Source organism: Rissa tridactyla, chromosome 5 (assembly GCF_028500815.1).
Source record: "Rissa tridactyla isolate bRisTri1 chromosome 5, bRisTri1.patW.cur.20221130, whole genome shotgun sequence".
In the NCBI taxonomy this organism is placed as follows: Eukaryota; Metazoa; Chordata; class Aves; order Charadriiformes; family Laridae; genus Rissa; species Rissa tridactyla.
In genome coordinates, this window is record NC_071470.1 from 73,096,463 (window position 1) to 73,111,806 (window position 15,344).

The following is a 15,344-nucleotide window of genomic DNA, read 5'->3' on the forward strand; positions in this document are numbered from 1 at the left end:
AGGAACAAAAATGCGCATCTCTAACCACCAGTTATCAGAAATAAGAGAGAAACAGAGCTAAGTCTAGGTGCCTATGGGTAGAGGTGCATAGAAAACAGTGAAACGTGGGATTTATTTGTTCTTCTTATGGAAAAAACTAAAGCAGATACATGCAAAACACAACCATTTATAGCCTTTTCAGATTTCAAATGACTGGTTTGCCAGCTGCATGCTGTCTATCTCCCAGGAAGCATTGGACAGACACTTGAATATCTCTGTTCCACTCATTACAACCAAGCTCTCTCAACCATATACAGGATATTTACAGACTATGGACTAGCTGCTCCAGTAAGAGCAGAACTGCTGCCAATGCAAATACCACGCCCCATGAGCTGATGGACAAAACAATATCGTCTATTAGAAAAACAAAACAAAACCCAATAAACCACACAGTTCTTTCATGAAAAAATACTTTTAGAACTAGCAGATCCAGGGAGTACTTACTAAGAAAAAAATCCAGCAAAAGCTGTCCTTCCCTTGCAGTCGTTCTAGGCGATGGAGGACAACGCCATGTCCCTGTTATTGTCTCCCCTGCTAGCCAGGTGTTAGGCTTTTGTGGGGATCCTACCACCCTCTTCTCACAACAGTCCAGAGTGAGAAGAAAACTGACTGTCCCTCATGCTGAGCAAGGGCCTCAGTACTGCTCCTCACTTTCTGAAAGGGATTCTATCTCCCAATCCACTCCCAATTCTAATTTATCCAAGAACTAGACCTCCAACAGATTGATTACTAGCTCCAGGCACCTGATAAGTCATGACAAAATTAAATGCACAGGCTAGTACAGTTTATTAGCAGGTTACTGAATTGCTGGAAGAAAACACCCTCACCACTCTCCCAATGCCCTCCTAACCAAAACCCTGAACAACCTTCACACCACCCACACCAGTAAGGCACCTGTGTATCATGAAGCGTTATGTCCACACACAGAGCCAAAGAAGTCCAGAAAAGAATGACCTGTAAATTGACACCGTATGCCACTTTCACAGGAGCGTGCTGAAGGATCCACCACAAATTTCCCAACGTCTGTGGTTTCGTGCAGCAACACTGCTAACATTCACTCTCCTTCATCTATAGAAATTACATTTACCCACAATTGTGTTTGCACTGCATATTTCTGTAAAACACCTCATTGGCAAATAAACTTATATTATGGATATATATAGCTACATTATGCACTCTGTTTCCACAGCAAAACTTAAACAATGAAGCAAATTCTGTTAGCACATGCTCATCGTGTACCGCTAAAAAGATTACAGGGGGAAAAAGAACCATCATAAATGCACAAGGTCCTTCTCCCTAACTGCTGCACTATCTCACACAATAAAATCAATAATTTAACTATCTGAAACTTCACATGTGCACGGCACTGCAAGTAGAGCAGTGGCATTTTCACTTCAAATTTATATAGTCTTTAGTCAGTATACTTAATCTGCATTTCTAACACCTGCTTCAGTCGGCTGTGAAGTGCAATGTTATCTATAAAATTTTCTTTCATCTTTGTACTGTCCATCTAACAAAAAATTATATGATGGTGGATAATTATTTGATTTTAAAAAGGATATGAAACTTTTCACATGTTTTTTGATCATTTCTCAAAAGACATGCTCATATATTTGACATTCCATTGGTTTAGGTTTTTTTAAAAACCCTGGCTTTCACATTATTCATGTAATCTAATCCTGTCATATATTTCTCCTTCAAATAGTTAACATTCACTTTCCATACAGCAGTAAAAGTGTGGGAAAGAAACTAGACCACAATTAAGCAAAGAGGCACGACAAGGTGTGCGTTTTCAGACTATTAGCACGTGCCTCAAATGCACCAGGAGAAAGAAGCTAGAGTGACTTTTCCACTCAAGTGGGCATCAACGCTAGCACCTGTATCATACCACAATACAAAGTGATATATAAAGAGTACGCAGAGGTGGTGAAACCACATGCAGCTTTCATCCAGTGGGTTTACATCAGGCAAAAAAGCTGTCCCTCCTTGTGCACAGTCTCAGTCAAGTTAAACACTAGGAGAATAAAGGTGTCCAATAAACGTGTCCAATGTTGAGCTTTCAGGACACTGTTTGAAAACCAGAAGATAATAAGCAGCATGGTTTATAAATGTAGAAAACAACATGCCAGCTTCATATGTTAACATACAAAATTTTCTATTTGACATGGAGCCGTCACCACATTTAGATACTAGTAAAAAGAATCCTTTTTATTGGGAAGTAAAAAATAGAAAGTTTTGAAATGCTTCATCCTGTCAGAGCTCACGTACTGTCTTTTCATGGAGTGAGCCCACCCTGCACAACACACTGAGTTTTTCATAGATAAAGTCAGATGATCATCTAGTCTCATCTTCCACCAATTAATAGAGAAAGGACATCACATAAGCATTCTTGCAACAAGCCCTTACACTGGAGTTGACCAAGGAGGTACCTTCAGAAAAGATTTTAGAAAAGGAATTTTGTGATAACATCTTCTTTAAAAAGTAGAAGCAACAAATAAGCAATTTGCTTATCATTGCAGGAAAGCAACTAGAGGTGTGCGGGTAGAGAACTGGAATGAAGGAGGAGGAAAGAAGATGCTAGGAGGTGCATTTGCTCATGTGTCATGCCAGAAAGGTCATAAACTGTATGAGCAAGCGTGAGCCTCAAGGCAGGCAAAGGAATTATCTCCAAGGTGGTTTGGATTTTGCTGGGGTGGTTTTCTGAGGCTTTTTGTCTGGTTGGTTGGGGGGGATTTTGTTGTTTTTACATGAAGTCAAAATGATAAATCTGTTCCACTGACAGAACACTGTTGTAAGAAGCCAGGTAATGACAGACCATTAAATAAAATATTTCTCCATCTCCTTCACAACCACCAGTATTTCCAAATACGTATCATTAAGGATGAAAGCTGAGTGTTGTTTTGATACTTTGAAAGAAGCTTAGGAAAAATAATAATGAAAGGAGCCTCTCTGCAACAATACAAGTACAGCTATTCAAAGAAATTCATGAACTACTGCTGTCTCACACCGAAGGGTCATGATGGCTTCCCCAAACTGCCTTTTAAAAGGCCAACAATAAATAATAAACAAAGACAAATTTCCAAATGGAAGCTCCAGTTTTACGACAACCATGCCTTCCTTGCTAGTTGAGTTGTGAAAGCTTTTGACCTAACCTCTGGCACTTCCATTAAGGCAGTATTTGTCACCCTGACAGCAAGGGGAATGGTTTCCAGCCACTCAACTTATAGTAATAATGATGTCCTCCTTGTTTTTACCCCAAGAGACTGAGGACTGCCAATTCGCAGACTGCCAAGTTCTGAACAGGCACTGCTAGGTTAGATAGAGAAAAACCACAGAAAAAACAAACTCCATCCAAATCCAGGCAGATCTTAAACCTGTTCTGGGCCAAAAATCAAGCAGCCTAATAAATTAAGGTGCTTGGGATTTTTCTCCTCTCCGGAAGAGTCAACTTAAGGTAAAAGAAGGCTTGCATAGAATGATACAGCATTGATATTGCTGTTTGTAAAGGGATGTCAAGAAACATGCATACTGCTTTCCAGAATTCAACTTTTGCTAGCTGCTGAATCCACATTTGGTGGACACAGAAGAAGAAAGAGCTCCGTGCTCCGTTATGGCTTAGTGCATCCATGCAGGGGACTCCTCAGCATTGTATTTTATATTGTTTTTATTTTATAAAAAACAGATTGTATTTTATAACAAACACAGATACCAGGTGAAACAACTCCTCCTTGCAGCAGCACTCGTTCAAAGTGCTAATGAAGAAGATGATAGGGGTTTAAATATCCCTGTTCCAAATAAAGGGATGATTTCTCTCCACTCCCCCTCACCTCAAAACACACTTTTCTCATGTAGATGACCAAAAGCTGCAGCACAGTGGAAAGATCATTGCTCCATTTCAATCAGAAGCTAAAACTTTGTGGGAAAACATTAACAGTAGATTCTAAAAACATTTTCATTTCCTTTTGATGAATTTTTTAAAAGGGAGGGAGAAAATTATATATTTTGTGCATTTCCAAATCTTTCTGCAGGGAACATTTACCCTTAAATCAGGCCAAATGACTACATGTTTGTGTACAACCACAGCCCTAGAGGAATGCAGTTTTGCTTCTTCTAGTATTAAAAGATACTACAGAGAGGGCAAAATAAAAGCCAAATTGTCTTTCACAGTGCCTCCCTTCTCAACTTCTCTTTCATGCACCAACCTACCTAACATAAAGAACCAATAAATTCAAACATTTGGTTCCCACAGACACAAATAATTATTTGCAAGAATTTTAAATCTCGTTTTACAAATAAATTGTTAAAAGTTTTGTAGTGTAAATGCTCACCTTTTTAAACAAAGCATGCAAATATTTCTCCAAGTATTTGCCAGAAACAGAGCAGCTTTTCAATGCAACCTTTTTTTAAATTAATTTCAAATAAGTGATAGGACATCGTCCCATGATACAAACTTCAGTGACTTAACTAGAAGTCAGATATCTTGATCTTACTTTCTAACAGAACTAGTGATATTTCTTCCTGTTAATTTTACTTTATCTTGGAGTTAAAAGACAGGAAACTGTTGCAAAACAGAAGACAAGAAAACACCACAAACTAGTACCAAGAGCCTTTCAACATTACGATCTGCACACAAGTTCAGCCCCAGCAACAACCGGTTTTTTTCAAGTCTTGACCATTAACAAAATGTAAGCAGAACAGAAAAAAAAAATAGCATAAACCAAATATTCTCTTGACAAAAATGCCGTATTTTCACAGTAAAGAGTACAATGATGAATACCACAAAGCATGACAAAAGTAACCTTAGAAAACAAACTGGTTTTGTGCTAAAACTGTGCATCAGCACAGATGTGATTTACATACTAATCCAACAAAATGCCTGATTATATAATATTAAACACATATATTTCCTCCTCTACATGTTCTCCAAATGATAGTTACCAAAGATACATACTCTCGACTCTGTTATTCATTAGCAGTCATTTAAAATGGAATCAAGCTTTTTATAATTTTCCAGTATTCAGTTTCCATTAGCAAGAGAGAAGACTGTACCATACTCACTCTGAGAGCACTTTCGTTTCCAGTTTCCCCACACTATGTGATCAGAAGAAATATGCCAGATCATAAAATTTAAGGTACTTTGAATGCCCAGTTTTAACTCCTTTAACTTCACTCCCTTCTGCTTTGCAATTCATAAATGACAATTGGACTGGAAGAATAAAGCTGCTTGAACTCTCACGCTATCTTTCTGATTTGCAACAAACACCCTGAATTCTGCCTCTGAATTTTCCCCAGCAACTTCCACTTTTACTGCTTGTTTTGCTAACTCAAGAAATGCTACTACACATATATCCTCAGCTATTTCTTCCCCAAAGAACCTGTTAATCCATAAAAACACTAACAATGGGGAGGGGGGATTCAATGTACTGTCTTAGAAGCAGTCACCAAGTACCACGCCAAGCAAGAGCACTAGATGGGGTTGCTGACCAAAAAAGTAGGTGCAAGAAAAAAATCCCACCTACTGTTACCTGTCATATGAGGAAGTGGCAAAAGCACAATACCCAAATATATTTATCTTTAAAACAACAGTAGTTAATTATTCTGAGGCTGCAAAGAGAATACAGAGAAACACATTTAATGGCCTACTTATTGCTACCTTTAAATAAACTTTTTTTGGAAGAACTGGCTGCTTGAGTGCTGTAAAACCAAGGGAAATGAGTTAAATGCTCACTAGCAAAAAGCTAATGGGAAAACTAAGAAAGCACTGAGACAAGCTACAGCCCACATAATTTATAAACATTTGACAGCTAATAGTTTCATTTTGTATTATTATGTAGATTTCAATGCATTTTACTCTTAGCCATTGGAAAAAAAATAATACAGGGACTAATCATTGGCATTCTAGAAGATACTCTGAGAGCCTAATAGCACATTTTCTTTCCTCGGGGTTACCATTACTTACCCTCCTCCCTAACGTTTCAAAGATAACCAACAGCAGAGCTATTATTTGTTAACTGGTTTTCAGACAGTCTGCGCTGGCTGGCCGTGTAAATCCCTACTGACTTCATTGGTCTTTTCAAATCAACTGTGTCATCAGGCAGACCACACAGTAGGTGTTACAATACTCAGATTTCCGGTTGTCCCCCTACCTGATTTCTCTGAGTCCCTCGGGAGCAAGATCCCATTTTCTTCTTTTTAACTTTCTGACTATCACACCTTTATACTTACTCCTTCTTTATTTTAAAGGAGTTCAGCATTAGCCATAGACAAGCAGATTAAGAGAGAGAGAGAGAATGACTGGGACGGGTGCCTAGCCATCCCTCAAAATAATCATCTGTATCAAGGCTCTTAGGCCCGCAGAAACAGGCCTCTGTGACACTGAGCTTCTTTACTCTGCCTTGCTCGTACCAAAATAGTAAAAATTAACTCAAACATATGTATTTAACTGAGCATGTTATACACTGGAAGCACAAATACACAATAGGAGTGAAGGCCTACAGACTGTAAAGTGTTACTTGGCAGATCTGGAAACAGCTGATGATGCCCAAATTTGCACTGAGATTTCAGATCAAGTAGCAGAAATCAAAATGAGGACGTTAAATAACAATGAGAGAACCAAGCACCAGCCACAAAATAAGAGAAAGTTACAGTAAGGCAACATAAGTGGCTCCCAAGATGATTTAAATTCCACGGAATCCAAACTCTTCCTGCCAGGTATATAATATCTGGTCCAAGGATTTGCTGCTGACGAGATCTGCCATCCCCTTCCACTCCTGCAAAAACTCCATCCTTCAAGGCTGAGGTGGCTTCCCAAGTGGCTGATTAACAGGGAGAACTTGCTCAGGGTTTTGAGAACTACCCGAATCAAATTTGGAGCACAGACCAGCAGCACCGCTGTCCTGCTTCACAGAGGAAGAATAGGAGACCACTTCTAAGAGTGCGGTGGCACACCATAAAGCAGCTCCGCTTTGAAATTAAACAAGACTGAATCTAGAATTCAGCACCGGTTGTGAACAGACTTCCTGGCAAGATTTTCTTGTAAACAGCTAGCACAGTAAAAAGGGAATCCCAGATGACTGTGCTGCCCCTTTCATACTGCAAAGACACAATTAAGAGGGAACAAAGGGGTATACAAACATTTGCCTGATTTTAGAAAAACATTTACAATGTTTGCACTAGCAATAATTAAGCCAGATAAGGATATTCATCCTAGAAATAACTAAGATAAAAAAAGTGATAATAAAAAAAAAAAACCAAAATAAACCTAAACCATTCAACATCCATTAAGGTGAAATAAAATAAATTCAGACAATTGGTTATTTCCATACGGGTGGATTTCTTTAAATAGTAATGAAATCATTGCTAAAAAATCCATTGTTATTAAAATAAAAAAGTTGGCTCAGCCTACCAAAATTAGATTTGTAAGTTGCTGGTCATTCCCATAATTAAATCTGTGTCACAAATTTGCAAGAAAAATGGACACTATGACTAATGCATTTACTTGCTGCACTAGTGCTGTCAGGCTGTGTAAATCATTATGCCTGCTAAAGCAGAGTAGATAAGAATTCCATACATTTTCATTAACCAACTAAGCTTGGTGTATATGTGACAAGCTAACTTTCATATTCCCTGCTAGCTTTAGCTTTCATTTGGAAGACAATGTAAATAAAAACACTAGTCTTGATTTGATTAGCCAAGTGGCTGCTCCAAAAATTATTTGCATTTTTGAAGAATATGAATCAGCTCTTTGAAAGACGGTCAGATAAAACAACAAAATCATATATACTTAATTTGGACAAAGGAAATTAATTAAATGATGGGCACCTGGAATAGGTTTCTTCCTTCTGAGTGACTTGTGCAGCCTAGACACACGTCTTATTTCATCCCACAGGTTTCAACAGAGGAAGCGAAGCTAATCCAAGACAGCATCAGAAGTCTCAACCAACACTTTCATTTTTCAGCTGTCCTTTGCTGTGCTTTCTCAGGAGTGCAACAGTCAGAGCAGAGTCCTCTGAATCTTCTCTTTTCCTCTTGATTTCCTGTCACCACAGACCTTCAGATCTTGGTTACAGTTCTTTGTTTAAGGTGAAGCTGATGGCTGTTCCTTTCACACTTACTGTTCATAACCCCAAGGCACCAAAGAATCGGACAACACTGACTCACATCACAAGGTGGATACTCTCATGGGTTTCCAAGCCCACTGTCTCAAGCGGAAAGATGATTAATGAGAGGTAGAAAGAGATGAGACAATACTGTTTCTAGTCTATCAGTGCAGAGCACTTTGTGCGGACATCCTCTTCCAGACTTTAGGGCCGCTCCTTCTTCAATGCACGTGGCATTATATTGTCACTGCAAATTGAGTTTAGCTCTCAACTGAGCACGTGTCTCCACTTCAGTGCAAGAACAGCCTCAATGACAGGCTATGCCTCGGTGAACTTAAAGTCAAAGGAGCTGAGTCACCCAGGCAAACACCATGGAACAACCATCTGCACAGCATGTTTTGCAGGATCCTGCCAACTGCTCTGCGCTTTGGATATTAACAAGCATTATTTTTTCTGTTGCAGCACAACTTTTAGAAGCAGAAAAGAGATGCTTGGGAAGCATGATAGTGCATACAATGTTAAAAATCTCAGCGGACCCACACTTAACATCCCATTTCTTTAGTCTTCGGGGCCAAAAGTATCCTCTCCTAAAAGTGGAAGCAGCTCAGTGCATTCTACCTCAGCAGATCTTAGCATGCATTTGCATGCTTTACAGTAGCAACCTTGCTGATAACCACTCACTATTAGTAAAATTATATCAGGTTTTATTAAAGCCTCATTAAAAGGAAAAACTGAAATCACTGATGTGCCACAATTATTGTAAACCAAACTGTTTAAACGAGGGGAGGAGATAATGATATTAACTACCCAACTCAAAGCAATCCTCTGTGGTATGATTCTAAATATTCTCTTGGATGAAATTTATGTAAATTGAATTCATCTATCGTTAGTTATTACTAATCTAGCTACATAAAAACACTTTTCTGTAACAATTAGTTCTTTAAAACACTGTGTTTTAATTAGACCTGGGACATTATTAAACTAAATGTAAATATGTACAATATCATTCCATGCATTGTTTTACCTGCATATTTATAGGAATGTAGGCTTTCGTGGATTTTAAAAGGAATTACTTTGTGGTTGGTTGGTAGTTTTTGTAAATTTCCTTACCAGTGAAAACACTGCCAGAAGCTTAATCTAAGTGTATTTCTGCTCATCAAGACTTCTTTGGCATTTCTACATTTTGTGTATCATGATGTGTTCCTTTTCATCTGAATAAGCTCATCTCAGTATCATTCTAACATTACACTGAGTCTTTTCCTGCAGACATTTTGTGCCACAGTTTATTTTAATTTAACTTCTCAAGGCCCATTTCCTAGTCTTAAAAAAGAAACCAAAAAAAAAAAAAAAAAAAAGAGTTAAAAGCATAGCACATCTTTCAGCCCTTTTAAATCAGCTTGCTTCACACTATCATACACAGGCATTAGCCCACAGGGCATAGTCTGCAAGCAGACAACATACTCCTGGCTTTGCGAGGGCTACACACAAGTGCAGCAACGCGCCCATGTGCTACGCATGGTAAAACAAGGAAAATAAGAAAAATTGCAGCCTTGCCAATAGTCAGATCCTTCTAAATTATCTCCAGGACACATATATGGTTGTGGTCACAAAGACAGATAACTACATCTAAGCCTATCCACAGATAGCACATCAGACACTACTAAGAAAAATGCAAATGTGATTTAGATTCATCATGAATTAAAGACACAGTAAATAGGATCTCCACCTATAGCCAAGGCCGTTAAGTTAGGCACCGATATAAACAGATGGATTTCCAAAAACACCACCAGGACCTTCCATTACCTTTGCAGAAACAGGCCAATTATTTTCATCTTTTATAGAACAGTTTTGACTTCAAACAAGTGTGTGTGTATATATATACACATAGATATATTTATTTAATGCTTTGCGAGTTGTTCATGGAAAACTCACAACGTGAGTGACCACATGTTAGTGACATTCAGGAGCCACTCAATGTAGGCCATGTAGGCCTACAGCAATGTGAAACTGATAAACAATTCTGGCTACTTATTACAGACGCTGGCCTACTATCATGCCATTGCATTTTCAGTCATAAGGTTCATCCTATTAGCTTTGTAACTGGAGAAGTTTGTAAGAGCAAAGCTTTCAGTAAACATATTTGTGATTTATTTTCTGTCATGCATGTGTATTCCCTACACAATCATGATTTCTAACGAGGATACCCCAAGAAGAATCTAAGTGTGTGTATATGTTTGTGACTTAATTGTGGCCACTTTCTTTATAATTTTTTAAAAATTCAGGAATTAGAAAAAAAATCAGCTGGCACTGTGGTTTCATTCTAGGTGATCTTTAGTATTTCTGAAAAGTCCTGGGAATTTTTTTAACAGGAATGTTTACTGCAATGCTGCTCCAAGATTTCCAAAAAAAAATCTGAAGTGAATAAAAAGTGAAACGAGGTAACTATATGTAAATAGAACTTTCCAATGATCAGTTCATGGAACTAAGATCAAAACCAAAATCAGGAGTACTACACAAACACACAAACTAGCTCAGCTTCTTTAACTGAGATTTCTTCAAAGAGCTACAAACAGGTTCTAGAAATTACAATATGTTTATATTGCTTTACTGTGAGCCACCATTGTAGTCAGATGCTCTGGGGCCCAAATTCTTATTTGAAGTCAAAAGACATTCTCCTAATGACAGCTGAACTGAGGCCTTTGGGTATTCAAGGAAACCTCCTGAACTGAAAGCCGAGGACAGCAGAGAAACTGGAGCTTGTGCCAAGCAACAAGAGAAAATGCCACGCACATACATAGACTTAAGGGTTGCTCTAACACTGAGACAGAAAGTACCTTCTTCCCTTTGGAGGAGGACATGATAGGTGACAAAAAAGGAACGAATATTTGGGAATTGATATTTTAAAAACACGAACGGTCATCTGTGCCCACAAAAGCTTACAACCACCCTCTTAATTTCAACCTGGTCCCTCAAAAAAGCCGCAGCACAATGTGTAACTTCAAAATGCCACACAACTTTCTCTCTTGGCAGTATAGCTTTACATAGTTTAACTCCCAAATTCCAGCTTTTCATAAAACAAATTAGGCATAAAATGAGTTATTTTGTACTTTCAGTTTTGATTTCAATTTCCTAATTTGAATTCTTTTGTCATTCATTGGTTTTATACATCATAGTCCTCTTTCTGGGGACACAAGATTGGAATCACAAACGCACTCTGCTAAATATGCACAAATTCTAGTAAAGAAGAATAAATTCAATTATTAGCTGCCTAAATAAATAAAACAATGTTTTATTTATTAAAAAAAAAAGAGTAGCTTGCCTACACAGAAAATCATTTGTATTTAATATTCATTAATGTCTCTCTAAACAACATATCAATAGAAGAAATCTGTCCTTCCTTTCTTCATAAATACATTTATTTATTGTTCTTTACAGTGTCCTTTCTGAATCTTTGTAGACTATCAGGCTCACAAATACTGTTTTTGCTTTTTACAGAAACAGTTATATTTCCAGCTGGATTGATTGCTTTCCCATATCCAGCTATTTTAGTGTGTTCCTCAGAGACATTGAGTGGCTTCACTGACAGTGAAATATGCTAAACAAATGACATGTCACTGAGTAAATTAGCATCTACTCTCTGATCAGCTGGGTCATGTTTTCTTTTCAAAATCCATGGCCTCTTGATAGAAAATAATGAGTATTTGATGGGCCTTATTAGAAAAATCAATATATTGATGCCCATGTCTGAAACATCTGCATAATAATAGATTCCGTTAACCCATTACGGAGAAAATTAAGATGTGTTTACACATTATTAATTTACCATGAGCAGAGACAATTTATTCACTACTTTTGTCAAGAGTTTAGCAAAAAGAAAAGAAATTGTAATATCTGTATTTAACGGCATGGTGACATAAACTGAAAGATGATTTGAATTTTTGCTAGCTAAATAGTACAATTCCACCAACACTAATGTGAAAAATACAAACACAGCAATGATACTGTTTAAAATAAGATTGTTAAAGCACTTGTTATAAATACTGCATTACTTACCAAAAAACTTCCAAAAGCAGAATTAAATATAGCAGCTGCCTGAAGAGAGAAAAAGATAAATATCACCAATGGTGAAATAGCTATAGTACAAGAACAAAATGTTATTTCCCCACCCAACAAGCTATTAGATTCTCCAAATACACACATACACAGAGACCATTAGGCAGTTAGCCACTGCTTAAAAAATTGCCAGTGGCCTGTAACTTATGAAGACTGATAGGTTCTAGTTTATGCATTCATAAATAATGTGCTGAAATGGACAAAAGCAGGAGAAGAAGAAAATCCTTGCCGGTAGACTTAAGAGAAATATCCACAAAAACTAAGAATATTACACAGAAGCTTAGTCTCACTGGTTTTGCTCTAATTTTGCTCTAATTTCCCAGAAACATATTTTTACATATTGACCTATTAATTAAAATAATCTGATTTAACTAAAATATTGCATTTTCATAGACTTTTAACAATTTTTAATGGAATGTTAATCAGGCAAGCAAACTAATTTAATTGTTCATCATAATAAAGTATTGACTAATTCAGAAGTTTCTGTAGGTTTACCAAAAAATTTAAAATAGGAACAACAAAAGAAAACAACAAAAACCCCCACACTTCCTAAGCCAAAACGTCTAATCACTACTTTTTACTCCATAGTCTTTTAAAATAAGAAAAAAAACAACTTTTATAATTACTTTAGAAGTGTTTGTGCTTACCTAAATATCCAGGAAATATAAGGTAGCGGTATTATTTCTTAACATTAACTCATTAAATTCCAGGAGGTTAAAACTTGAGTCTTGAATAGGTTTCCCCAATTAACCAAGAAAGAACAGAAACTCTTGTATGGCAGCCAGTCTGATGATGAAAAGCCACACAGCAAAGGTAAGAGGAAAGGGAGGAGGGAAATCTACCATTTACATGAAGATTTAGAGCAGAGTCAAATTAATCACCCTGGACACTTCCAGCCACAGATTCATAACAAGTGGATGCTAGCGAGTTTAGCAAGTTTGAATAAAGTCCAAAATCAGGGTAGGAGCTGTAGCTGAACCTGCCTTCTGCTCCATAAGAGGATGCAATGAAAATGAATGGGTAATGAGATCCTTGGCTCTAGAGAGCTTAGCTTTCTTATTCAAGTTCATAATTAATTCAAAGCTTTGATAATTTCATTAGATTCCTCCTCTGCTGGCCCTATCAATAAAAGATGGCACTGGACCGCAGCTCCTCAGCGGCCCAAATACAAAAACAAATGCAGACTGGGAAACCTTTGCTGACTTGCTTACTAACAGGGACAATGGCATATGGCACTCCATGTTGCGGAGGGAGCAGCTGAATAGATACAGCTAAATAAAACATTATAGTTGACAGTTGTAAACTACAGTAACATATTTTAACACCTCTTCCTCATCAGCATTCCTTTTTTGAACATAAAAAAAAAAAAAAAAAAAAGAAAGAGGCACAAGTCCAAACAGCTCCTCTTGCCAGAGATCACAGCTGAAAGCAAGAGCGAGCGCTACTTGAAACAATTCTTCAACAAGTGTGAATTAAATCAGGATTTTCTACCTGTATTGGAAGCAGTGCAGCTGATACTTTCATGTGGCAAGAGAGACACACATTACACCCATGCACACAAACCTACTGCAAGGGATCAGTTTCAATACAGGAAATGTCCTTACAGGTATCTTTTGTTAATATAGTTATAGTTAATATAGATAGTTCCTACTGTCATTATATTAAAAATAAACATCAGGTTTATTAAGTCTATTTGGTATTTGTTAGACATGTGACATTCTTTTACACAGAGTGATTGCATTTGACCACTTCAATCTGATAAAGATGCAGAAAGGTCCCTTTTATTACATCCTGCTTCTGAACCCAAGAAGGAGGATCTAGACTTTCATTTTTAAGCACATCTAAAAGATCTCTTCCTTGCAAAACTGTCTCCGCTATATAAAACAGTGTAAATCAGGTGTTAAGATCTGAAAGACAGAAGCATCTGGGCTCCACTTCTGCACCAGAAGCCTGGGAGGAAACTTAATGGTCCCCTCCTCCCCACGCAGATTTTGTGTGCAGAGTGACAGCTACATTTCTGTGTGCTCCGAAGAACCGTATCACTCACCCTCTTCAGGAAAGCTGCTGACGTCCTCATAAAATGGACAGGGAGCACAAAAAGTAGCCCTTCATTCCCTAACTAAACTTACCTCCCTGTCTCAAAAATATCTGGTCCTACCAGAAGTTGAGCTCAGGCCAGGCTCTGCTTACAGTGGAGGTGAGTCTGCCAGGCCACGTCGACTGATGCAAGAGAAATGAGTTTCGTGCTAGAAAGCCCTCAGCCATTCTCCTGGTCAACGCACAAAGAGCAAAGCAGTAGCTGGCAAGACCCATACACTTAGAAGAACACTGTGCATCTAGCTTTAGCCACATCAGCGGCTACCAATCCTGATTTGACACCATGTAGAGACATGAATTGTTTTACTTAAAATACCCTGTAATTCCACTTCCAGGAGAAATTCTGTACCTGGAAAGGCTGTAAGGAGAGATAATAGATGGTTATGTGGTGGTGATATTTTGGCCTTCAACAAACTTCTTCCTTCCTGATCCACTCAGAAGATTTCTGGGTTGGTTGGTTGTTTGTTTTTTTTTTTAATATTCTCACACATATAACAGGTACTAAGACAACAATCTTAGACAAATTTTATGCTTCAGGTATTCAGCCAGTCATGTGCAAAAGTCGTAATTCACGACTGGTCCAGGGGTACACTAGTTTGCAATTTTTAATTCCCTTTCTCCAAAGTGTCAGAAATCATCCATGGCAGATGTTTAAACACTTATTACAGGCAAAAGAAAAAAGAAGAAAAAAAAAAGTTATCAGGAAGACCACAAATTAAGCTATAATCATTCAGATGATCCGCCTCAGTGAGGGAGGACTTAAACACGTTGATTTCTCTATTAGCAGTTTTCTTTATAAACATTTCTCCCAACAAACTTAGAAGTAAATTCTTCTCATACTCACAAACTTGGGGCTTATATTTGTGATTATTCTGGTTCAGCTTAAACAATCTGGTAGTAAACTGATTCAACTGCTCCAATTTGTAATTAAACACACCTAGTAGCATGACTCTGTAGAATTTAAACACTTTGTGCTTCCAACTCCCTTCTATCAAG

General features: G+C 37.7%; 1 protein-coding gene across 4 annotated transcripts in view; it reads right to left on the reverse strand.

Annotated features, from left to right (window-relative positions):
• Positions 1-15,344, reverse strand: part of SLC10A7 (solute carrier family 10 member 7) — a 155,649-nt gene that overhangs the window by 90,544 nt on the left and 49,761 nt on the right. For all 4 annotated transcript variants that reach the window (XR_008466545.1, XR_008466544.1, XM_054202288.1 and 1 more), the window contains one exon: positions 12,192-12,230. Coding sequence is in view for 2 of the 4 variants with exons in the window: in XM_054202288.1 (XP_054058263.1) it covers positions 12,192-12,230 (39 nt within the window). In the remaining 2 variants the exon portion in view is untranslated. The remainder of the gene's footprint in view (positions 1-12,191; positions 12,231-15,344) is intronic.